Source organism: Dendrobates tinctorius, unplaced genomic scaffold (genome assembly GCF_039654945.1).
Source record: "Dendrobates tinctorius isolate UK_male_01 unplaced genomic scaffold, ASM3965494v1 ptg000143l, whole genome shotgun sequence".
Classification (NCBI taxonomy): domain Eukaryota; kingdom Metazoa; phylum Chordata; class Amphibia; order Anura; family Dendrobatidae; genus Dendrobates; species Dendrobates tinctorius.
Genome location: NW_027361810.1, coordinates 13,771,306 through 13,797,464, shown reverse-complemented (window position 1 = coordinate 13,797,464; position 26,159 = coordinate 13,771,306). Strand labels below are relative to the sequence as shown.

The window sequence follows — 26,159 nt, the reverse complement described above, 5'->3', positions numbered from 1 at the left end:
AGGGTCAGGGGCACACACTCCATTCATGGAGGTAATGGTAATTCCTAGCTGTTAATTAATTCATAGATTTCCAGGAGGAATAATAGAGGAACAGAGTTTTAAACAAAGAAGAGTATATCATGCAATTGCTGTTTAAAGGGAGCCTGTCAGCCCAAACCTAACAATACAAAGTAAGCACAGAATACATGGCCCCGTGGGCACCCCGGGTGTGGCCGAGAGGCTCGGTTCACTGCCTGCCATACTGGTGATTGACAGCACTTGTTTGCCTGAGGCGAGCAATATCTGCAGAGAAAATGCAGTGCTATCAAATACCAGTGAGGAAGGCAGGACAAGTAGACCCAATGGGCGGAGCAGTGCACTGAGCCTAGTGGCCACACCCAGGTACACCCAACACCCTAATTAACAGATTGTCTTAAACTTCAATTCCTGAAGACCGGAGGCAGCGACTTTTACATAGGCTATATCCCCTACAAGACGAGGTGATTAGTTTATATTGTCAGTTTGGGCTGAAAAACTCCATTTGGGTATTTTATTAGTATAATATTGTGGATCCATCAAAAGGAAACCTCCCCTTTAATAATGGAGTTTTGCTTCTTTATTTATTACAGTTTTGTATGAAACAAGTCACAGGTGGCAATCATAGCACTTACTGTAATAACGGGGACTTCAGGGATTTCAGCCGAACACCGGATTGCGTTCCTTTATATTGGCAGTTTTGGTTGCTAAGCGCAATATCTTTAATAAATGCTTCTACGCTGCCGGACTCTAAAAATAAATATTCAATCCCCAGAGAATGGAATTAGTGTAGAATTTAATTCAGCAACGTAACTACTGCTGCTCAGATGAAGCGACGTCACGTAATCCTCAAATGTAGGATGAATGAGCTGTAGAGACCAAAAGTACATGAACCGAGATTTCTAATGTCAGCTCCAGAGATGATCCAGAGTAAATAATGTTTTTATACAAATTTGGTAAATTCAAATCTTAACAACAAATTCTAATGATCCTTTTATTTAACATGTTCCTCCCATTATGTAGCAGGATGCAGACAGGATTTTAAAATCTTCGTTATGGCAAGAATATAACTACTATAATACTGCCCCTATGTACAAGGATATAACTACTATAATACTGCTCCTATGTACAAGAATATAACTACTATAATACTGCTCCTATGTACAAGAATATAACTACTATAATACTGCTACTATGTACAAGAATATAACTACTATAATACTGCCCCTATGTACAAGAATATAACTACTATAATACTGCCCCTATGTACAAGAATATGACTACTATAATACTGCCCCTATGTACAAGAATATAACTACTATCATACTACCCCCTATGTACAAGAATATAACTACTATAATACTGCTCCTATGTACAAGAATATAACTACTATAATACTGCCCTTATGTGCAAGAATAAAACTACTATAATACTGCCCCTATATACAAGAATATAGCTACTATAATACTGCTGCCTATGTACAAGAATATAACTACTATAATACTGCTCCCTATGTACAAGAATATAACTACTATAATACTGCTCCCTATGTACAAGAATATAACTACTATAATACTGTCCCCTATGTACAAGAATATAACTGCTATAATACTGCCCCTATGTACAAGAATATAACTGCTATAATACTGCCCCTATGTACAAGAATATAACTACTATAATACTGCTCCTATGTACAAGAATATAACTACTATAATACTGCTCCCTATGTACAAGAATATAACTACTATAATACTGTCCCCTATGTACAAGAATATAACTACTATAATACTGCCCCTATGTACAAGAATATAACTACTATAATACTGCTCCTATGTACAAGAATATAACTACTATAATACTGTTCCCTATGTACAAGAATATAACTACTATAATACTGTCCCCTATGTACAAGAATATAACTGCTATAATACTGCCCCTATGTACAAGAATATAACTGCTATAATACTGCCCCTATGTACAAGAATATAACTACTATAATACTGCTCCTATGTACAAGAATATAACTACTATAATACTGCTCCCTATGTACAAGAATATAACTACTATAATACTGTCCCCTATGTACAAGAATATAACTACTATAATACTGCCCCTATGTACAAGAATATAACTACTATAATACTGCTCCTATGTACAAGAATATAACTACTATAATACTGTTCCCTATGTACAAGAATATAACTACTATAATACTGCCCCTATGTACAAGAATATAACTGCTATAATACTGCCCCTATGTACAAGAATATAACTACTATAATACTGTCCCCTATGTACAAGAATATAACTGCTATAATACTGCCCCTATGTACAAGAATATAACTGCTATAATACTGCCCCTATGTACAAGAATATAACTACTATAATACTGCTCCTATGTACAAGAATATAACTACTATAATACTGCTCCCTATGTACAAGAATATAACTACTATAATACTGTCCCCTATGTACAAGAATATAACTACTATAATACTGCCCCTATGTACAAGAATATAACTACTATAATACTGCTCCTATGTACAAGAATATAACTACTATAATACTGTTCCCTATGTACAAGAATATAACTACTATAATACTGTCCCCTATGTACAAGAATATAACTACTATAATACTGCCCCTATGTACAAGAATATAACTACTATAATACTGCTCCCTATGTACAAGAATATAACTACTATAATACTGTCCCATATGTACAAGAATATAACTACTATAATACTGCTCCTATGTACAAGAATATAACTACTATAATACTGCCCCTATGTACAAGAATATAACTACTATAATACTGTCCCCTATGTACAAGAATATAACTACTATAATACTGCCCCTATGTACAAGAATATAACTACTATAATACTGCTCCCTATGTACAAGAATATAACTACTATAATACTGTCCCCTATGTACAAGAATATAACTACTATAATACTGCCCCTATGTACAAGAATATAACTACTATAATACTGCCCTATATACAAGAATATAACTACTATAATACTGCTCCTATGTACAAAAATATAACTACTATAATACTGCTCCCTATGTACAAGAATATAACTACTATAATACTGCCCCTATGTACAAGAATATAACTACTATAATACTGCTCCTATGTACAAGAATATAACTACTATAATACTGCCCCTATGTACAAGAATATAACTACTATAATACTGTCCCCTATGTACAAGAATATAACTACTATAATACTGCCCCTATGTACAAGAATATAACTACTATAATACTGCTCCCTATGTACAAGAATATAACTACTATAATACTGTCCCCTATGTACAAGAATATAACTACTATAATACTGCCCCTATGTACAAGAATATAACTACTATAATACTGCTCCTATGTACAAGAATATAACTACTATAATACTGCTCCCTATGTACAGGAATATAACTACTATAATACTGCTCCTATGTACAAGAATATAACTACTATAATACTGCCCCCTATATACAAGAATGTAACTACTATAATACTGCCCCTATGTACAAGAATATAACTACTATAACACTGCCCCTATGTACAAGAATATAACTACTATAATACTGCTCCTATGTACAAGAATATAACTACTATAATACTGGCCCCTATGTACAAGAATATAACTACTATAATACTGCCCCCTATGTACAAGCATATAACTACTATAACACTGCCCCTATGTACAAGGATATAATTACTATAATACTGCCCCCTATGTACAAGAATATAACTCCTATAATACTGCCCTATGTACAAGAATATAACTACTATAATACTGCCCCCTATGTACAAGAATATAACTACTATAAATAATACTGCCCCTATGTACAAGAATATAACTACTATAATACTGCCCCTATGTACAAGAATATAACTACTATAATACTGCCCCTATGTACAAGAATATACCTACTATAATACTGCTTCTATGTACAAGAGTATAACTACTATAATACAATGACAATGCTGAACGTGCACTGTATGAACAATGATTGCATATTAATTAGAAGATGTAAGAAGTGTTGCTGTGTAATACGGCGATATGAACAGGTGCGGCTCTTGGTTAGAAACTCATTTTATGTCTCTAGGGATCAGTAATGTAGAAATTAGGAACAGGGAATTGCATGTATTCGCTGACAGAGGGGTATTTCTATAATAAATTGTATACTCTACTGAATGGGTTTGATAAATTACTGCAAATTGGCGCGGCATCCCTTGTGCATGTTAAGGAGTCTCCTCTTAATGGAGCGTCACTAACAATCAGGGCTGGTATGGGGGAGATGACAGTTCAGGGATCACTCGCTCCACGCTGCTGCCTTATGCCAATCTGTAGTGAGAATAAATTGTGAGGCCGGTCTGTGAGGTGAATAGTAATCAGGGGGTGAGCCATAAACCCCCCATCCCCAGGGAGCCGGAAAAAGCTGATGGGAAAGATGGATCAGACGAGAAGTTGTGTACTCCTTACTGAAAACAAGAAACCACAACTAACCACATAAAGGGTCAGTTAGGATGCTAAACACCAGCCTGGGGTGGAGGGAGCCTCTTATACCATCTTGTCTGCTATAATACCGGTCTGGAGACAATAAAACCTTGAAGAAACAGAAAATTGCAAAAAATAAGATTTCACATCCTTTGTCTCTAGGTTTATGTTCTTTTATAAATCAGGCTGAATTCTGTTTTTGAAAACATGGAATTAAAATCTCCTGGTTATTGAACCTTAAGAAATCTTGATCACTTCTGATAAATAATGTGATAAATTGAAAAATTCTTTCAAAGGGTCACAGTCTACATTAGGCGTCTCCCTTCTGTGTAACGTGTCTTCTGTTGTCAAATGTAATCCCGCTCTAGCCACAGAGACACTGAGATGGACTCCAGGAACTGAGGCCGGGGCTTTGTCTCTTTACAGGAAGTGGGAATAGGTCCTTGTCTCTCTGTAAGATGTGGGGGCAGGTCCTTGTCTCTGCAGGAAGTGGGCGACGGGTCCTAGTCTCTGCAGAAAGTGGCGGCGGGTCCTTGTCTCTGCAGGAAGTGGGAGACGGGTCCTTGTCTCTGCAGGAAGTAGTGGCGGGTCCTTGTCTCTGCAGGAAGTGGCGGCGGGTCCTTGTCTCTGCAGGAAGTAGTGGTGGGTCCTTGTCTCTGCAGGAAGTGGTGGCGGGTCCTTGTCTCTGCAGAAAGTGGTGGCGGGTCCTTGTCTCTGCAGAAAGTGGTGGCAGGTCCTTGTCTCTGCGGGAAGTGGTGGCAGGTCCTTGTCTCTGCGGGAAGTGGTGGCGGGTCCTTGTCTCTGCAGGAAGTAGGTGGCGGGTCCTTGTCTCTGCAGGAAGTGGTGGCGGGTCTTTGTCTCTGCAGGAAGTGGTGGCGGGTCTTTATCCTTCTACAGGTAATGAGGGTTGGGCTTTGTCTATCTACAGGAAGTGGGAGCGGGGCTTTGTTTCTCTACAAGTAGTGAGATTGGGTCTTCAGCTCTCTCTCTACGGGTAGTGGGGGTGGATCTTTTAGGAAGTGATACAGGTGAAACACAGGTGATTGGAAGCAGCGGCACAGAGCAGGGGTTAACGGGAAAAACAATTGTTTGCTTTAATCATTAAAGGGATAAATCTGGCAGGGAACAACAGGGAATGAATCATATTAATGCTAGGGATGACAACAAAGGACAGAGCAACTTAAAGTGGCAGTCTATATGTAAGTCAATTTCACTTGGCGCGAGTTGGATGTTTGCTGCCGGCTGAGCCCGGTGCTAAGGTCTTCCGGCTTCCCCGCCTACCAAGTTGGTCTTTTTCTGGTGGCAGCGGGCGGTCACCGGTCTGACTCACTCAGCCCCTAGTCCGTTAAGCTGCTCTGCTCACGCCTCCTGTTCGGCGTGCACTCCTCTGCACGCTTCGTCTCCGGGTCCTCTCTGCACCCGTTCCCTATCGCTGCAATGCAGCCTATCGTTGCTTGCGGCGTGGCACAGGTCCTGACTATCACTTCTTTCCGGCGGGAACCAACACACTCTTCCCGTGCAAACCCTCTCATACTCCTCAGACTCACCACGCCCCCTCTCTGCAGGTCATGGGTCTCCTTCATCCTCAATTTCCTTCCCCCCTGCAACAATAGGCTCGGCACCAGCAGTTCCGGATCCGGTGCTCTGTCAGCACCCACTGCCCGGTCTTCTTTGTTACACAGGTATTTGTCTCTCCACAATAAGTGAGGGTGGGTCTGTCTTTCTACAGAAAGTGGGGAGGGTCCTCAGGAAGCAGGGTAGTTTTTGTCCTCCTGTTCCTGTCTGTCATACTGCATAAAGACATAACAGAGAGAGGGGCTTTTAGCTCAGTTCAGACGAACCATTAGATGCACGCCGGATAGTGAGGGAAACAAAGTTAAGGTACCTATAATGCTGGCAGAATACAGATAAAGACATACTGCCCACTCAAAATGAGTAGATGGCAAGTAACAAAGCATTAGAATTAAGATAGTTTCTAGATACAGTTGTGGCCAAAAGTATTGATACCCCTGCAATTCTGTCAGATAATACTCAGTTTACTCCTGAAAATGATTGCAAACACAAATTCTTTGGTATTATTATCTTCATTTAATTTGTCTTAAATGAAAAAACACAAAAGAGAATGAAGCAAAAAGCAAAACATTGATCATTTCACACAAAACACCAAAAATGGGCAAGACAAAAGTATTGGCACCCTCCGCCTAATACTTGGTTGCACAACCTTTAGCCAAAATAACTGCGACCAACCGCTTCCGGTAACCATCAATGAGTTTCTTACAATGCTCTGCTGGAATTTTAGACCATTCTTCTTTGGCAAACTGCTCCAGGTCCCTGATATTTGAAGGGTGCCTTCTCCAAACTGCCATTTTTAGATCTCTCCACTGGTGTTCTATGGGATTCAGGTCTGGACTCATTGCTGGCCACCTTAGAAGTCTCCAGTGCTTTATCTCAAACCATTTTCTAGTGCTTTTTGAAGTGTGTTTTGGGTCATTGTCCTGCTGGAAGACCCATGACCTCTGAGGGAGACCCAGCTTTCTCACACTCGGCCCTACATTATGCTGCAAAATTTGTTGGTAGCCTTCAGATTTCATAATGCCATGCACACGGTCAAGCAGTCCAGTGCCAGAGGCAGCAAAACAACCCCAAAACATCAGGGAACCTCCGCCATGTTTGACTGTAGGGAGCGTGTTCTTTTCTTTGAATGCCTCTTTTTTTCTCCTGTAAACTCTATGTTGATGCCTTTGCCCAAAAAGCTCTACTTTTGTCTCATCTGACCAGAGAACATTCTTCCAAAACGTTTTAGGCTTTTTCAGGTAAGTTTTGGCAAACTCCAGCCTGGCTTTTTTATGTCTCGGGGTAAGAAGTGGGGTCTTCCTGGGTCTCCTACCATACAGTCCCTTTTCAATCAGATGCCGACGGATAGTACGGGTTGACACTGTTGTACCCTCGGACTGCAGGGCAGCTTGAACTTGTTTGGATGTTAGTCGAGGTTCTTTATCCAACATCCGCACAATCTTGCGTTGAAATCTCTTGTCAATTTTTCTTTTCCGTCCACATCTAGGGAGGTTAGCCACAGTGCCATGGGCTTTACACTTCTTGATGACACTGCGCACGGTAGACACAGGAACATTCAGGTCTTTGGAGATGGACTTGTAGCCTTGAGATTGCTCATGCTTCCTCACAATTTGGTTTCTCAAGTCCTCAGACAGTTCTTTGGTCTTCTTTCTTTTCTCCATGCTCAATGTGGTACACACAAGGACACAGGACAGAGGTTGAGTCAACTTTAATCCATGTCAACTGGCTGCAAGTGTGATTTAGTTATTGCCAACACCTGTTAGGTGCCACAGGTAAGTTACAGGTGCTGTTAATTACACAAATTACAGACGCATCACATGATTTTTCGAACAGTGCCAATACTTTTGTCCACCCTCTTTTTTATGTTTGGTGTGGAATTATATCCAATTTGGCTTTAGGACAATTCTGTTTGTGTTTTTTCATTTAAGACAAATTAAATGAAGATAATAATACCAAAGAATTTGTGTTTGCAATCATTTTCAGGAAGAAGCTGAGTATTATCTGACAGAATTGCAGGGGTGTCAATAATTTTGGCCACAACTGTATACAGTATTGGACTGGTCTGCTCACCAAAAGCAGTTTTCACTTGGGGGAGGGGGTGATAGCAGCAAGACCAGACTTTTCTACAGGTTTTCGGTGAAAAGACAGGTGTCATTCGGAAGAAATGTGGATTCCAAAGTGATACATTTTAGAAAACTATCAGAACAGGAGAGAGATTTGTGCAGCTGATAATATAACCTTATAAAACATTGTCTAAACCGGATACAATTGTGACGGACCCCCAGCTGTGACAAGTGTTAAAGGGAATGTCCAAACAGGAAAGCCTATTAATACATGTTGACGCTTTATACGATCGCTGTGTAGCGTCAGGGTATTCTCATTAATCCGATCGTCTTGTCTTGCAGGATAGCTTTTTATTCAGTGTTTCCATTTTGAGCGGGCTCCTGTGTACTGCGTTGGCTGTCGTGAAATTCATGTTGGGGAAAATCCTGACGAGTCGAGCGCTGATCACTGACGGTAAGTAATAAAAAAAAGTACTGATCAGCCATAACAATAAAACCACGGACAAGTGGAGAGAATGACATTATCTCGGGACCAAGGTATCAGTCCAGGGATGGAATACAATGAGCGGTGTCTCATCAGTCAGTACTTTTAACATTTATGTATCAGAAGTGGGAAAAATGTGCGAGCGAGCGTATCTGAGCAGCTGCGGCAAGCGATGGCTACCAGACTGGGTCGGAGCATCCCTGAGATGTCACGTCTTGTGGGGAGTCCCTCATATGTCCTGATTAGTGCCTAGTAGAGATGAGCCCATTTTTGAAATTCGAATTGGCCAACTTGGTGAAATTTTTCCCCAAAATTTGATTTGTGGCAAATAGAAATTATTACAAAGCTTTCAAAGGCCGTGAAAAGATGTGTGGAACACTCTGAGGCTTCCGCTCCCAATCTCTACTTCCCGGCATCACTCACCTGGGGAAGAAATGGTGTCGGGATGCAGAACACGAGCAGGTGGAGGAAGGATGATTGGACAAGGATCTGCTTGGATCACATGGATCAAAGAGAAGGCTGGTAGTGCAATAAGAGACTGCGCTGAATCATAGAATCATAGAATCATAGAATCGTAGAGTTGGAAGGGACCTCCTGGGCCATCTGGTCCAACCCCCTGCTCAAAGCAGGATTCGCTAAATCATCCCAGTCAGATGTCTGTCCAGCCTCTGTTTGAAGACTTCCATTGAAGGAGAACTCACCACTTCTCGTGGCAGCTTGTTCCACTCATTGATCACTCTAACTGTCAAAAAGTTTTTTCTAATATCTAATCTGTGTCTCCTCCCATTCAGTTTCATCCCATTGCTTCTAGTCTTTCCTTGTGCAAATGAGAATAAAGTTGATCCTTCTACAATGTGACAGCCCTTTAGATATTTGTAGACAGCTATTAAGTCTCCTCTCAGTCTTCTCTTTTGCAAACTAAACATTCCCAAATCCTGCAACCTTTCCTCATAAGACAGGGTTTGCAGACCGGTCACCATTCTGATCGCTCTTTTCTGAACTTGCTCCAGTTTGTTGATGTCTTTTTTAAAATGTGGTGCCCAAAACTGGACACAATATTCCAGATGAGGTCTGACCAAAGAGGAGTAGAGGGAAATAATGACTTCACGTGATCTAGACTGTACGCTTCTGTTAATACATCCTAGAATTGCATTTGCCTTTTTTGCTGCTGCATCACACTGTTGACTCATATTCAGTCTGTGATCTATTAGTATACCCAAGTCTTTTTCACATGTGCTGTCACTTAGCCCTATTCCTCCCATTCTATATATGCTTTTTTCATTTTTATTGCCCAGATGTAGTACTTTGCATTTCTCCCTGTTAAAAACCATTCTGTTAGTTGCTGCCCACTTCTCCAGTTTATTTAAATCTTTTTTGAATCCTCTCTCTCTCTTCTCTAGTATTAGCTATCCCTCCTAGCTTTGTGTCATCAGCAAATTTAATCAGTTTACCCTCAATTCCTTCATCTAAATCGTTGATAAAGATGTTGAACAATACAGGGCCCAGGACAGAGCCCTGTGGTACCCCACTTGAGACATTCTTCCAACTGGATGTGCAGCCATTTACGACCACTCTTTGGGTCCGATCACTAAGCCAGTTATGAATCCACCTAACAGTTGCCTTGTCCATTCCATACTTAGTCATTTTTTCAATAAGGATTGTATGAGAGACTTTGTCAAATGCTTTGCTGAAGTCAAGATATACTATATCTACAGCATTTCCTTGATCCACCCAGTGATACCGTCATAGAAGGAAATTAAGTTAGTCTGACATGACTTATTAGTTACAAACCCATGCTGACTCTGTTTAATCACTTCATTCTTATCCAGGTATTGACATACATGTTGTTTAATAATTTGTTCAAAGATCTTTCCTGGTATAGAAGTCAGACTCACCGGCCTATAGTTGCCTGGGTCCACCTTCTTCCCCTTTTTGAAGATAGGAACAACATTTGCTCTTCTCCAGTCTTCTGGGACTTCTCCTGTTCTCCAAGAATTTTCAAAGATTATGGAGAGGGGCTCAAAAATTTCTTCTGCTATCTCCTTCAGTACTCTGGGGTGTAATTCATCTGGACCTGGAGACTTGAATTCATTTAGGTTAGCTAAGTGTTTCCTCACTATCTTTCTGTTTATAGATATCCTGGATTCTTCTATTCCCTTAATAGGACAGTGAATAACAGTTGATGTTACATTTCCTTTCTGAGAGAAAACAGATGCAAAATAGGAATTTAAAAGTTCAGCCTTCTCAACATCCTGTCTTACCATTTCATCATTTTCATCCTGTAAAAATCCTATAGCATCTTTGACTTTTCTTTTACTTTTGACATATCCCCAAAATCCTTTATTATTGCTTTTGACATCTCTTACAAGCCTCAATTCATTTTCAGCTTTAGATAATCTGATTTGTGCCCTGCAGGTTCTGCAGACAGCATTATATTCTTCTTTAGATATGCCTCCCTCTTTCCATTTTATAAACATTTTTTTCTTCCTTTTTAGCATGTGCTTAAGTTCTGTGTTCATCCATCCTGGTTTCCTTAAATGCTTCCTATTCTTCCCGCTTTTCGGTAGAGTTCAAGGTATCTTTATTGCCAACGCGTTTCCTGAGCCAGTCCCAGCTCACTTCATCAGGGATCGAGTGGCTCATTGTCTCGGTGGACCAGAGATGTCTTGGGCAGCACAAAGGTTTATAGATGAGCTCTCACCATTTAGGTATCAGCAAAAAAAAAAAATCCTTTGACCATAGCGTAGCCGTCTCCTACAATGTACAGGTCCGAGGCTTCATCTATATTGTGTGGCCACCAATGAACTGGACCGATCAGATTGGCTATAACACTAGGTCCTCCATGTAGATATAATCACAGTAACTGCCCCTGTGCAGCCGGCAGATGCTTCATCACAACTAATGTAATGTGTTCTGAGCCGCAGCTATGAGCCTGCACCTGTGTAATGGATGAGAAAACCACAGAGGAAGCGCTGCAGCCATTACAGGGAGGAATTATTCCATGTTGTCTGTGTGCTGAGGAGGCACAAACCCATTCTGAACACCGTGCAACATATTAGAGACGTATCAGTCACTGCTGATCTATCAACAATAAATCTAATGTCACACCCACAACTGCACCGTGCATCAAAGATTACATCAAGATGATTTACCTGGATAGCAACTCCTATAATACTGCCCCCTATGTACTAGAATACAACTACTATAATACTGCTCCCTATGTACAAGAATATAACTACTATAATACTGCCCCTATGGACAAGAATATAACTTATATAATACTGCCCCCTATATACAAGAATATAACTACTATAATACTGCTCCTATGTACAAGAATATAACTACTATAATACTGCCCCTATGGACAAGAATATAACTACTATAATACTGCTCCTATATACAAGAATATAACTACTATAATACTGCCCCTATGTACTAGAATACAACTACTATAATACTGCTCCCTATGGACAAGAATATAACTACTATAATACTGCCCCTATGGACAAGAATATACAGTGGGGCAAAAAAGTATTTAGTCAGTCAGCAATAGTGCAAGTTCCACCACTTAAAAAGATGAGAGGCGTCTGTAATTTACATCATAGGTAGACCTCAACTATGGGAGACAAACTGAGAAAAAAAAATCCAGAAAATCACATTGTCTGTTTTTTTTTCATTTTATTTGCATATTATGGTGGAAAATAAGTATTTGGTCAGAAACAAGCAATCAAGATTTGTGGCTCTCACAGACCCGTAACTTCTTCTTTAAGAGTCTCCTCTTTCCTCCACTCATTACCTGTAGTAATGGCACCTGTTTAAACTTGTTATCAGTATAAAAAGACACCTGTGCACACCCTCAAACAGTCTGACTCCAAACTCCACTATGGTGAAGACCAAAGAGCTGTCAAAGGACACCAGAAACAAAATTGTAGCCCTGCACCAGGCTGGGAAGACTGAATCTGCAATAGCCAACCAGCTTGGAGTGAAGAAATCAACTGTGGGAGCAATAATTAGAAAATGGAAGACATACAAGACCACTGATAATCTCCCTCGATCTGGTGCTCCACGCAAAATCCCACCCCGTGGGGTCAGAATGATCACAAGAACGGCGAGCAAAAATCCCAGAACCACGCGGGGGGACCTAGTGAATGAACTGCAGAGAGCTGGGACCAATGTAACAAGGCCTACCATAAGTAACACACTACGCCACCATGGACTCAGATCCTGCAGTGCCAGACGTGTCCCACTGCTTAAGCCTGTACATGTCTGGGCCCGTCTGAAGTTTGCTAGAGAGCATTTGGATGATCCAGAGGAGTTTTGGGAGAATGTCCTATGATCTGATGAAACCAAACTGGAACTGTTTGGTAGAAACACAACTTGTCGTGTTTGGAGGAAAAAGAATACTGAGTTGCATCCATCAAACACCATACCTACTGTAAAGCATGGTGGTGGAAACATCATGCTTTGGGGCTGTTTCTCTGCAAAGGGGCCAGGACGACTGATCCGGGTACATGAAAGAATGAATGGGGCCATGTATCGTGAGATTTTGAGTGCAAACCTCCTTCCATCAGCAAGGGCATTGAAGATGAAACGTGGCTGGGTCTTTCAACATGACAATGATCCAAAGCACACCGCCAGGGCAACGAAGGAGTGGCTTCATAAGAAGCATTTCAAGGTCCTGGAGTGGCCTAGCCAGTCTCCAGATCTCAACCCTATAGGAAACCTTTGGAGGGAGTTGAAAGTCCGTGTTGCCAAGCGAAAAGCCAAAAACATCACTGCTCTAGAGGAGATCTGCATGGAGGAATGGGCCAACATACCAACAACAGTGTGTGGCAACCTTGTGAAGACTTACAGAAAACGTTTGACCTCTGTCATTGCCAACAAAGGGTATATCACAAAGTATTGAGATGAAATTTTGTTTCTGACCAAATACTTATTTTCCACCATAATATGCAAATAAAATGAAAAAAAACAGACAATTTGATTTTCTGGATTTTTTTTTCTCAGTTTGTCTCCCATAGTTGAGGTCTACCTATGATGTAAATTACAGACGCCTCTCATCTTTTTAAGTGGTGGAACTTGCACTATTGCTGACTGACTAAATACTTTTTTGCCCCACTGTAACTACTATAATACTGCTCCTATGTACAAGAATATAACTACTATAATACTGCCCCCTATATACAAGAATATAACTACTATAATACTGCTCCTATGTACAAGAATATAACTACTATAATACTGCCCCCTATGTACAAGAATATAACTACTATATACTGCTCCTATGTACAAGAATATAACTACTATAATACTGCTCCTATGTACAAGAATATAACTACTATAATACTGCCCTCTATATACAAGAATATAACTACTATAATACTGCTCTCTATGTACAAGAATATAACTACTATAATACTGCCCCCTATATACAAGAATATAACTACTATAATACTGCTCCTATGTACAAGAATATAACTACTATAATACTGCCCCTATGGACAAGAATATAACTACTATAATACTGCTCCTATGTACAAGAATATAACTACTATAATACTGCTCCTATGTACAAGAATATAACTACTATAATACTGCCCCCTATGTACAAGAATATAACTACTATAATACTGCTCCCTATGGACAAGAATATAACTACTATAATACTGCTCCTATGTACAAGAATATAACTACTATAATACTGCCCCCTATGTACAAGAATATAATTACTATATACTGCTCCTATGTACAAGAATATAACTACTATAATACTGCTCCCTATGGACAACAATATAACTACTATAATACTGCCCCTATGGACAAGAATATAACTACTATAATACTGCCCTCTATATACAAGTATAGAACTACTATATTACTGCCCCCTATATACAAGAATATAACTACTATAATACTGCTCCCTATGGACAAGAATATAACTACTATAATACTGCCCCTATGGACAAGAATATAACTACTATAATACTGCTCCTATGTACAAGAATATAACTACTATAAGACTGCCCCCTATGTACAAGAATATAACTACTATATACTGCTCCTATGTACAAGAATATAACTACTATAATACTGCTCCTATGTACAAGAATATAACTACTATAATACTGCCCTCTATATACAAGAATATAACTACTATAATACTGCTCCTATGTACAAGAAGAGAACTACTATAATACTGCTCTCTATGTACAAGAATATAACTACTATAATACTGCCCCCTATGTACAAGAATATAACTACTATAATACTGCTCCTACGTATAAGAATATAACTACTATAATACTGCCCTCTATATACAAGAATATAACTACTATAATACTGCCCCCTATGTACAAGAATATAACTACTATAATACTGCCCTCTATATACAAGAATATAACTACTATAATACTGCCCTCTATATACAAGAATATAACTACTATAATACTGCCCCTATGTACAAGAATATAACTACTATAATACTGCCCTCTATATACAAGAATATAACTACCATAATACTGCCTTCTATATACAAGAATATAACTACTATAATACTGCCCCTATGTACAAGAATATAACTACTATAATACTGCCCTCTATATACAATAATAGAACTACTATATTACTGCTCCTATGTACAAGAATAGAACTACTATAATCCTGCCCCCTATGTACAAGAATATAACTACTATAATACTGCCCTCTATATACAAGAATATAACTACTATAATACTGCTCCTATGTACAAGAAGAGAACTACTATAATACTGCTCTCTATGTACAAGAATATAACTACTATAATACTGCCCCCTATGTACAAGAATATAACTACTATAATACTGCTCCTATGTACAAGAATATAACTACTATAATACTGCTCCTATGTACAAGAAGAGAACTACTATAATACTGCTCCTATGTACAAGAGTAGAACTACTATAATACTGCCCTATATATACAAGAATATAACTACTATAATACTGCCCCCTATGTACAAGAATATAACTACTATTATACTGCCCCCTATGTACAAGAATATAACTACTATAATACTGCCCCCTATGTACAAGAATATAACTACTATAATACTGCCCCTATGTACAAGAATATGACTACTATAATACTGCCCCTATGTACAAGAATATGACTACTATAATACTGCCCCCTATGTACAAGAATATAACTACTATAATACTGCCCCTATGTACAAGAATATAACTACTATAATACTGCCCCCTATGTACAAGAATATAACTACTATAATACTGCCCCTATGTACAAGAATACAGTGGGGAAAAAAAGTATTTAGTCAGTCAGCAATAGTGCAAGTTCCACCACTTAAAAAGATGAGAGGCGTCTGTAATTTACATCATAGGTAGACCTCAACTATGGGAGACAAACTGAGAAAAAAAAATCCAGAAAATCACATTGTCTGTTTTTTTTTTCATTTTATTTGCATATTATGGTGGAAAATAAGTATTTGGTCAGAAACAAGCAATCAAGATTTCTGGCTCTCACAGACCTGTAACTTCTTCTTTAAGAGTCTCCTCTTTCCTCCACTCATTACCTGTAGTAATGGCACCTGTTTAAACTTGTTATCAGTATAAAAAGACACCTGTGCACACCCTCAAACAGTCTGACTCCAAACTCCACTATGGTGAAGACCAAAGAGCTGTCAAAGGACACCCGAAACAAAATTGTAGCCCTGCACCAGGCTGGGAAGACTGAATCTGCAATAGCCAACCAGCTTGGAGTGAAGAAATCAACTGTGGGAGCAATAATTAGAAAATGGAAGACATACAAGACCACTGATAATCTCCCTCGATCTGGTGCTCCACGCAAAATCCCACCCCGTGGGGTCAGAACGATCACAAGAACGGTGAGCAAAAATCCCAGAACCACGCGGGGGGACCTAGTGAATGAACTGCAGAGAGCTGGGACCAATGTAACAAGGCCTACCATAAGTAACACACTACGCCACCATGGACTCAGATCCTGCAGTGCCAGACGTGTCCCACTGCTTAAGCCTGTACATGTCCGGGCCCGTCTGAAGTTTGCTAGAGAGCATTTGGATGATCCAGAGGAGTTTTGGGAGAATGTCCTATGGTCTGATGAAACCAAACTGGAACTGTTTGGTAGAAACACAACTTGTCGTGTTTGGAGGAAAAAGAATACTGAGTTGCATCCATCAAACACCATACCTACTGTAAAGCATGGTGGTGGAAACATCATGCTTTGGGGCTGTTTCTCTGCAAAGGGGCCAGGACGACTGATCCGGGTACATGAAAGAATGAATGGGGCCATGTATCGTGAGATTTTGAGTGCAAACCTCCTTCCATCAGCAAGGGCATTGAAGATGAAACGTGGCTGGGTCTTTCAACATGACAATGATCCAAAGCACACCACCAGGGCAACGAAGGAGTGGCTTCGTAAGAAGCATTTCAAGGTCCTGGAGTGGCCTAGCCAGTCTCCAGATCTCAACCCTATAGAAAACCTTTGGAGGGAGTTGAAAGTCCGTGTTGCCAAGCGAAAAGCCAAAAACATCACTGCTCTAGAGGAGATCTGCATGGAGGAATGGGCCAGCATACCAACAACAGTGTGTGGCAACCTTGTGAAGACTTACAGAAAACGTTTGACCTCTGTCATTGCCAACAAAGGATATATCACAAAGTATTGAGATGAAATTTTGTTTCTGACCAAATACTTATTTTCCACCATAATATGCAAATAAAATGAAAAAAAAACAGACAATGTGATTTTCTGGATTTTTTTTTCTCAGTTTGTCTCCCATAGTTGAGGTCTACCTATGATGTAAATTACAGACGCCTCTCATCTTTTTAAGTGGTGGAACTTGCACTATTGCTGACTGACTAAATACTTTTTTTCCCCACTGTATATCTACTATAATACTGCTCCTATGTACAAGAATATATCTACTATAATACTGCTCCTATGTACAAGAATATAACTACTATAATACTGCCCCTATGTACAAGAATATATCTACTATAATACTGCTCCTATGTACAAGAATATAACTACTATAATACTGCTCCCTATGTACAAGAATATAACTGCTATAATACTGCCCCTATGTACAAGAATATAACTGCTATAATACTGCTCCTTCCAAACATTTTAAGTATATACATAATGGAGATACTAGGTGTCTTAAATTCAAAGGTATAGAGAGGGTGTTCAGACCCATGAGAGGAGGAGATCACAAAAGAAAAATCCTCAACAGGGAATCTTATTGGATCTTTAAACTAAACACTAGGGTCCCATTGGGTATGAATTCTAGACAAGATCTGATCTTGCAATGTTAATATGTTTTTTTCGGTGTCTTGTTTTTATTGTATTATTTTCCTGGTTGTTATACGTATGTTCATTTCATTTTATTTTTCTGTTTATTTTTCTTTCTTTACCAGGAAGGGTTAATTTCTTGATGTGTGATGTGAAATTGACCTTCCACCTGATGCCCTCTATGGCAGAGTATATAACTCAGATGACTTCGTGTATGTGTATACCATGATTAAAGCTTAATTGCTGAAACGCGTTGGTTTTATTTCTGCTTTTTGTGTTACCTACATTGATTTTTTCATGTTTTTATGAAGCAAATAAAAAAAACCTTTTTTTTAATTCATCAGTGGATTGTTTCATCGCTGGAGCACACCCTTCTTCTTTTCTGCTATCTTACTAGGCATATTACATGTGAAGCACTTCTCCCCATTCCTTAATTTAGTGCATTTTATGACTTCTGCTTTTCTTTCAAAACTTTTTCAAACTTTTGAAGCTTTAACAAATAAAATGAAGCTAATTTTGCTTAGTAACCTTCCACATACTGTACATTATACTCCAGTCACACCCAAAGCAGCATTCTATTTTAATCCTATACTTTGTGCTGATTTATTTCCAGGATTTAACTCTCTGGTGGGCGGCATCATGGGATTTTCCATTCTTATAAGCGCAGAGGTGTATAAGCACAATTCTTCTGTCTGGTACCTGGATGGAACTGTCGGAATTTTGATTGGACTTATAATAATGGGATACGGGATAAAGTAAGTAGATTGTGAACTTACTGTAATTATCTGGCGCACGACGAAAGGTGTAGATAGCAGTTACATCCACGTTAAAGTGCCGCAGGGGCGGGGTCTAAAGACATTGATCATGTCGAAAGTCTCTAATTTTATAGATGGCACATGGTTGGCACCCAACTGTTAAACCCAAACTGGACTACAATATAGTCTGAACATTTGGGGGAATTTCTGTGCTCTTTGGTGTATGTTTGCATAACACCTGTCAAAAACAATATAGTTAGGAGACATGTATAAGGGTCTTCCACCAATTTCACCTCTTGGATTTAGTCATCCAAGACATGCTGCTCCTATATAGTGCACAATAGCAGAAAAGAAAAGTCCTTTGTCACAGGACCTGTAAAGTTAGAGCTAAGCTGCCAATCAGAAAGCCTGAACAAGAGCCCCGCCCCTGAGGAGCTGAAAAGCACTGTAAACAGTGGAGGCAACCAGAAGTGTGTATGGTTTTTTTGTTTTGTTTTTTTTTTTATTTCCATCTCCTTTCTTGACTTGCAGATTACTATTGGACATGGTTCCCCGAGTGAGACAGACCCGCCATTACGAGATGTTTGAATAAAGGGACCGAGGGGATTTTATTTACCCCCCTGAAACTTTCATCACAAATGACAGCAACAAATATTTCAGTGGTGTGTACCAAACTTATATTGTTGGATTGAAAAACTATTTAATAATCCGTTGTGCGCGAAATTAACATTTATCGGTCTGGTGTGTGATAGCTGAACTTCCTGTCCTGAAGAAGGAGCGCACAAACCTCCGGGAAAAGGACTCATGTTATTTGTATCTATGACCGTTCTCTACATATCTACAGAAAGAACCCCGTCTCCGGAATATGGCCGACCGTGGGCGCATCAGCTGATTGACGCTGCAAGAGACAAAATAACAAAGTATTTTTCTATATACATACATAGTATATATAGTGTGCAGTGCGGCTTCATGAACTCCGTGTACGGTTTATACCTCCACAAGCACAGAATGAACCACATAACTGGGAGCACAAAGACAGAGCAAAGCAACATAGCGAAAGTCACCCACATGCCATAGTCATATAGGAAAAAAAATCTGCTTCTTGTCTGTAGGGGGCAGCATACTAGCGGGACTAAACACATCTTAGTTTGTCAGTGGCAGTGGTTGAATGGGTTACACCTCCGACAACCTTTTTCTGTGAACCATAAATATGTTCAGAGCAGTTGTCACTCTACTTCATGCATTTGCCAGCAGAGGGCTACAATGAGCACAAGAGAAAGCTGCCTCCAGAATAAAGATAACATTAAATCCTGGGTCATAATGGGAGGCATATTATGAAATATTTATCTTTTAATTGTTAATATAATTCTATATATTTATGGCAGCCTCCTGCATAAGCACAAACTGAAATGGTAATATTGTGGTTTCCTACATCTGCCACTAGGGGGAGCTTAGGAGCTCATTGCATACAGAGCTCAGTAATAGCATGCTGTAAGCTCCTGAGCTCCCTCTAGTGGAAGGCACAGGTCTACGCAAGCAATTTTAGAAAAACAACGCTCTATAAATAAGAAAAAAGAGCTGAATTTAAGACATGACTGAGAGAAACTATAAGAATATTTATTGTCACAGTCATAGTAATATCAAAGATGAGATGAACTGGTCTTCAAGCGCACATTTTTAAGCTGGCAATAGAACTAAGAATCTGGAAAAGCCTCAAATAGTCTCTAAAATGTTCCTTGATAAAAGTGAGGATTGGGAGCCACTTATCTCCACAGCTCTTTCTATAAAAAAAAAAAATAATGGACCCATTATTAATTCGTACAAAGAGGTGGGATTAATGTAGATTTGCATAAAGGGGACGTTTCCAACTGTTTGGGGGGGGCGTTCCCCGGTTACTCAGGGGTGGGGCTTATAAATATTTCATGATTAGAGAACCATATGTTGGGAAATATCACCCCCCATATCTATGGCCGGCTCAGGCCTGCGCAGCCTTTAATTTGTAACAACCACAATTATATATATAATTAACCCTTACCTCCATCAACACTGGAGGACGCAGGTTATAACGACGGTATCAAATAATTGCGATATGTTTATGTTTCTGTAAAGGCAGTGGGCATTCTGAGGGGTTTCCTCTCCCAACATGCGGGGTCCGGGACAGGACGGGTTTTTTAGTATTTTGTGGCTGCTTCGTTATCGTTCCCGATCTGTCTCGTGCTGTATCATATGGGATGTCTTACCCGGCCCACCCGTAGTCTAGAGCAATACAGATCTCATTGGCGGAGATGTGGCGAGTAATAAAGCACAATAATCAGGAGGGTAAAAAGTATCAGGTCCAGGTAGAAATAAATAAAGTTTTACTATAACAAGACAATTACTGCGCCGTTTCCATCCTCGGACACAGAATCCCTTCCTGCAGCGTTTTCTACTTTACAAGGGATTACGACTGTTGTACACTTTTACTTCCATGTAGGGGAAACAAAGGGATAACCCCCCCGATGTAATGGATAGAGGGGGCTCACCCTGTTCACCAACTTTCTGACAGTTTCTGTTTCATCTGCGCTTCTTTCAGTGAATGAAAACGAACGTTATCATGTTAAAATGAGATTCTAGTGACGAGACTGACACACTGTAACGAGCTCTCCACCACCGGCGTCGCTTACACACAATGTGCACAGCAAGAATGTTTCCATTCACCGACATCGAAAATGGCTCCCCTGAAGCGACGTTCCGTAATATGCGACCATTCACTTCTTCCTGCCCTTCGATCGGTGGTTTGAAATGCTTTGATCATGGTTGACCGATCACAATGGATCGTGGTGATCGGCTGCCGCCGCTACCATACAAAAGGTATTGGCCAAATTATTAGCGATGCCTTTAGGGGTTCAGTTCTTATGGGAAGAAATTCTTTCCCGCCTTGAAAAAAAAATACTTTCCCGATGAGATGTTTAAATTTTCAAAAATTAAATTTTCGTACCGTTTTGTTTATGCATCTCCTTGGTTACAGACTACAAACAGACTGTGCAGTCTGGTCCAGCAGTAATGTCCTCAGTCACAGCTCAGGGTTTGTTCACATGTAGCTATTTTTTTCTGCTTTTTTTTCTGCGTGGAATACACAGAGAAGATTACACTCATTTTTTATGCATATGTGGGACCTTATTTTGGGGGTCTTAGTGAGGGGAAAAAAAAAAACTACAATAAATGCTGAAAACAATTCATTTCTGCATTTTTTTTTTTTTTTTCAAATAATGCAAAATGAGTTGGCAAAAAAAAAAAATTTGCTTCTACTATAAAATGCTGCATTTTTTTCAGCACACAAAAAAAACGCATCATAAATGCGACATGTGAACAAGCACTTTACCCCTAGATGGTAGGACAAGAGAGCGTTGTGCACAGAATCTGCAGGAACAAAACTCAAGTTTTAAAATCAGATTTAGTGTGTTTTTTGGTTCTTTAGATGGAGATAAAAAAAATAGAAATAAAAGTTGTAATGGCGGACGGACCCTCTAATCTCAGAGGTGGCGCAGGACCGGGGGGAGTTTCAGTCCTATGTTACTATCCCTTTAATTGTGGAAAAAAAATAAAATGTTTTTTTTTTTTGTTTGTTTAACAAATTGTCAAATGAACACAGGGAAAAGAATATAAAAAGGTGAAACTGTTTAATACGTGCAATTTATTTTTGTAGCCATTTTCCATCCGCGTAGAATTTGCACATTTCTGTTACAGTCGCCTTCCATATTCGCCTCCACATTGGAACATGCGGCGGTTCTGTCCACTTTCCGTAGCATTGTGGTAATTCCGGATTAACCCGAGGCGGGTGGCGAGCAGAATAGTTCTTGACGGTCTGTTGTTTTTAGGTAAAAAAAAAAAAATTGATTCTGTATCTAAGATTTCTGGAAATCAGGAACTTTCTCAGTAATTTATTACAAGCGTATCGTAATTATTACCATTGCTGGTGTATTCCCTGAATGTAATGTATATTATAATGTCTTCCTTACAGAAGGTGCATTGAACTCTTTGCTGTATGGGGGGGGGGGGGGGCAGCGATGCGTTACGGCGACCCCTGCTCAGAAAGGAATAAATTAGTCTTTAAACAATAAATATTTATTCAATAATAAGTGTCTGTCTCTTTAATTTTAATGTATCGAATGTAATATCCTGAGCTCCTCCCTAGAGGAACTATTGTGAAATCAGCCACTTAATGTTGCTCCATATTTGCAGACTACATGTAATAGAATCCCGCACATCGCCAGTTTTCTGTATACAGCTCCGATGCTAAATCATGTGTCTCTCGTATTCTGCTGTCCGTGTTTTAGGGGACAACAGGCAGGATCAGGCTGCACAAGGGGGGACTTTGTAGTCTGTAGCCAAGGATATCATTCGGCCTGGGAGCTGTATACGGAGAACGGTAAGAAAATGTGAATTCCCTCCCTTGCTACATTGTGGCCTCTTCCTGAGCACCGTGGACACCTCTGTAGTCAGTACAATCATTCTTACTATATGTATCCAGAGTCCGCAGATCACAGACCTGGGCCGAGGGCGGCACGGACATACGAGGCGAAGCTGAGAGAGAAGGAAAAAGCAGCTTCAAAGGGGGAAACCAACCGAGCACCGGACCCGCAGCTCCAGGAGCAAACACCACCGAAAGCAAATCCTCCAAATAAAGAAGCAGAGGAATCGGCCCATCTAATGGAGACAATGGTCCCATCCCTCTGTATAGACACAGGTTCAAGGAAAGGAGAAGTTTCATTGTAAAAAAGGAGATTTTTAAGATTGATGCAATTTTTTAATGCAATATTATTCTATCGTTACCCAAAAAGTAGTGTCATAAGGAGTACACTAGATAACATAGGATCCACCATTCACAATAGGTGATGTCACAGCTCACCTCCTCCTCCTGTACAATGACTGATAACACCTCTATATACAGTAGATAACACAGGATCCACCATTCACAATAGGTGATGACACAGCTCACCTCCTCCTGTACAGTGACTGATATCTACTGTATATGGAGGTGCTAATTATTGTACAGGGAGAGGAAGTGATCTGTTGTGAAAGGTAGCTTCTATTATCTACTGTATATAGAGGAGGAGGTGAGCTGTGACATTACATATTGTGAATGTGGATTCTGTGATAACACCTTTTATATACAGTAGCTATCTTGAACTGTCCTCCCACCTCTCTTCTTGCTCCCTCTTCGACTGCTTACAATCTGGCTTCCGGCCACAACACTCCACTGAAACTGCCCTAAGGTCACCAATGACACGACTCTGTCCTCCTCCTCCTGGACCTGTCCTCTGCCTTTGACACAGTGGACCATTCCCTATTACTACAGACCCTCTCATCCCTCGGCATCACAGACTTGGCCCTATCCTGGATCTCATCTACCTAACAGACCGGACATTCAGCGTCTCCCATTCGCACACCACCTCCTCACCGCGCCCTCTATCCGTCGGAGTCCCGCAAGGTTCAGTCCTAGGACCCCCTGCTCTTCTCCATTTACACCTTCGGCCTGGGACAGCTCATAGAATCTCATGGCTTTCAGTATCATCTCTATGCTGATGACACACAGATCTACATCTCTGGACCAGATATCACCTCCCTACTAAACAGAATCCCTCAATGTCTGTCCACTATTTCATCCTTCTCCGCTAGATTTCTAAAACTTAATATGGACAAAACAGAATTCATCATCTTTCGCTGATCTCACTCAACCTCCCCCAACAGACCTATCCATTAAAGTAAACGGCTGCCCACTCTCTCCAGTCCCACAAGCTCGCTGCCTCGTGGTTATCTTTGACACTGATCACTCCTTCAAACCACATATCCAAGCCCTTTCCACTTCCTGTTGACATCAACTCAAATATTTCCCAGATTCCTCAACCAAGAATCTGCAAAAACCCTAATCCATGCCCTCATCATCTCACGCCTTGACTACTGCAACTTACTGCTCTATGGCCTCCCCTCTAACACTCTTGCACCCCTCCCATCTATTCTAAAAACTCTGCTGCCCGACTAAGCCACCTGTCCCCCCACTATTCCCCAGCTCTCCCCTCTGTCAATCCCTGCACTGGCTCCCTATTACCCAAAGACTCCAGTTCATAACCCTAACCATGACATACAAAGCCATCCACAACCTGAGTCCTCCGTACATCTGTGACCTCGTCTCCCGGTACTTACCTGCACGAAACCTCCGATCCTCACAAGATCTCCTCCTGTACTCCCCTCTTATCTCTTCTTCCCTCAATCGCATACAAGCTTTCTCGCATCCCCCCCCCTACTCTGGAACTCTCTACCACAACATATCAGACTCTCGCCTACCATCGAAACCTTCAAAAAGAACCTGAAGACCTACCTCTTCCGACAAGCCTACAACCTGCAGTAACCACCGATCCACCAAACCGCTGCACGACCAGCTCTACCCTCGCCTACTGTATTCTCACCCATCCCTTGTAGATCGTGAGCCCTCGCGGGCAGGATCCTCTTTCATCCTGGAACAGTCACTGACTTGTATCATTTAAGATTACAGCAATTGCTCACCTCCTCCTCCTGTACAATGACTGATAACACCTCTATATAAAGTAGATAACACAGGGTCCACCATTCACAATAGGTGATGTCACAGCTCACCTCCTCCTCCTGTACAATGACTGATAACACCTATATAAAGTAGATAACACAGGATCCACCATTCACAATAGGTGATGTCACAGCTCACCTCCTCCTCCTGTACAATGACTGATAACACCTCTATATACAGTAGATAACACAGGGTCCACCATTCACAGTAGTGATGTCACAGCTCACCTCCTCCTCCTTGCCTTATGAACTCTGTTCAGACTCATTAGAGACTTCAGTACAAAAGATGGGGACAGAGTCAATCTGCTAATGTACATGTGGATTTCCTGAAAGAACTGAAAGTTAGAGCCTAAAAATGTTCCAGTTACCGGTGTAAAATATTTACATTTTTATTTTAAAAAAGTTATCAAAAGAACCTCAAAATTACAGAATAGGGCAGCACGCATCAGCTGTCAGGATCTTTTTTCCCCCCCTTTGAGGTATATGACCTATTAATATGGCCATACAGGCGATAGGTCTTGTTGCGGAGAAATGTAATATTCTTTCTTTATGCTAATGATTTCTTCCAGTCTCCGGGGCGTGCGGTGCTGTAAGAAATCCCTGCCTCCTATCTTCACTGTAATACCACCTCCTTCCCATGAACGTCATCTGTAGCGCTAGAGTCCCGCGCCTGCGCCCTGCTCTCCCTCCACAATGCACACTTCATCCTCCCTTCTGTGGGAGGTGCATTCAGGGATCTTCTGCGCCGGCGACCTCCGGTGCACTCGTGGAAAAGGTGCTCTCCCCACTTCCTCCATAGTACACATGGTTCCTAGCAATGACTGTGCAGGGAGGAAGTGGGGAGAGCATATTATCAGCGCGCACACCGGAGG

General features: G+C 40.5%; 1 protein-coding gene across 1 annotated transcript in view; it reads left to right on the top strand.

The window, feature by feature from the left end:
• The window catches only part of TMEM163 (transmembrane protein 163), a 143,355-nt gene extending 121,410 nt beyond the window's left edge, over window positions 1-21,945 (top strand). Inside the window, exons 6-8 of the mRNA XM_073545535.1 lie at window positions 8,506-8,617; window positions 18,564-18,705; window positions 19,237-21,945. Coding sequence (XP_073401636.1) covers window positions 8,506-8,617; window positions 18,564-18,705; window positions 19,237-19,297 — 315 coding nt within the window. The 3' untranslated portion in view covers window positions 19,298-21,945. The remainder of the gene's footprint in view (window positions 1-8,505; window positions 8,618-18,563; window positions 18,706-19,236) is intronic.
• The last annotated feature ends 4,214 nt before the right edge of the window (window positions 21,946-26,159 follow it).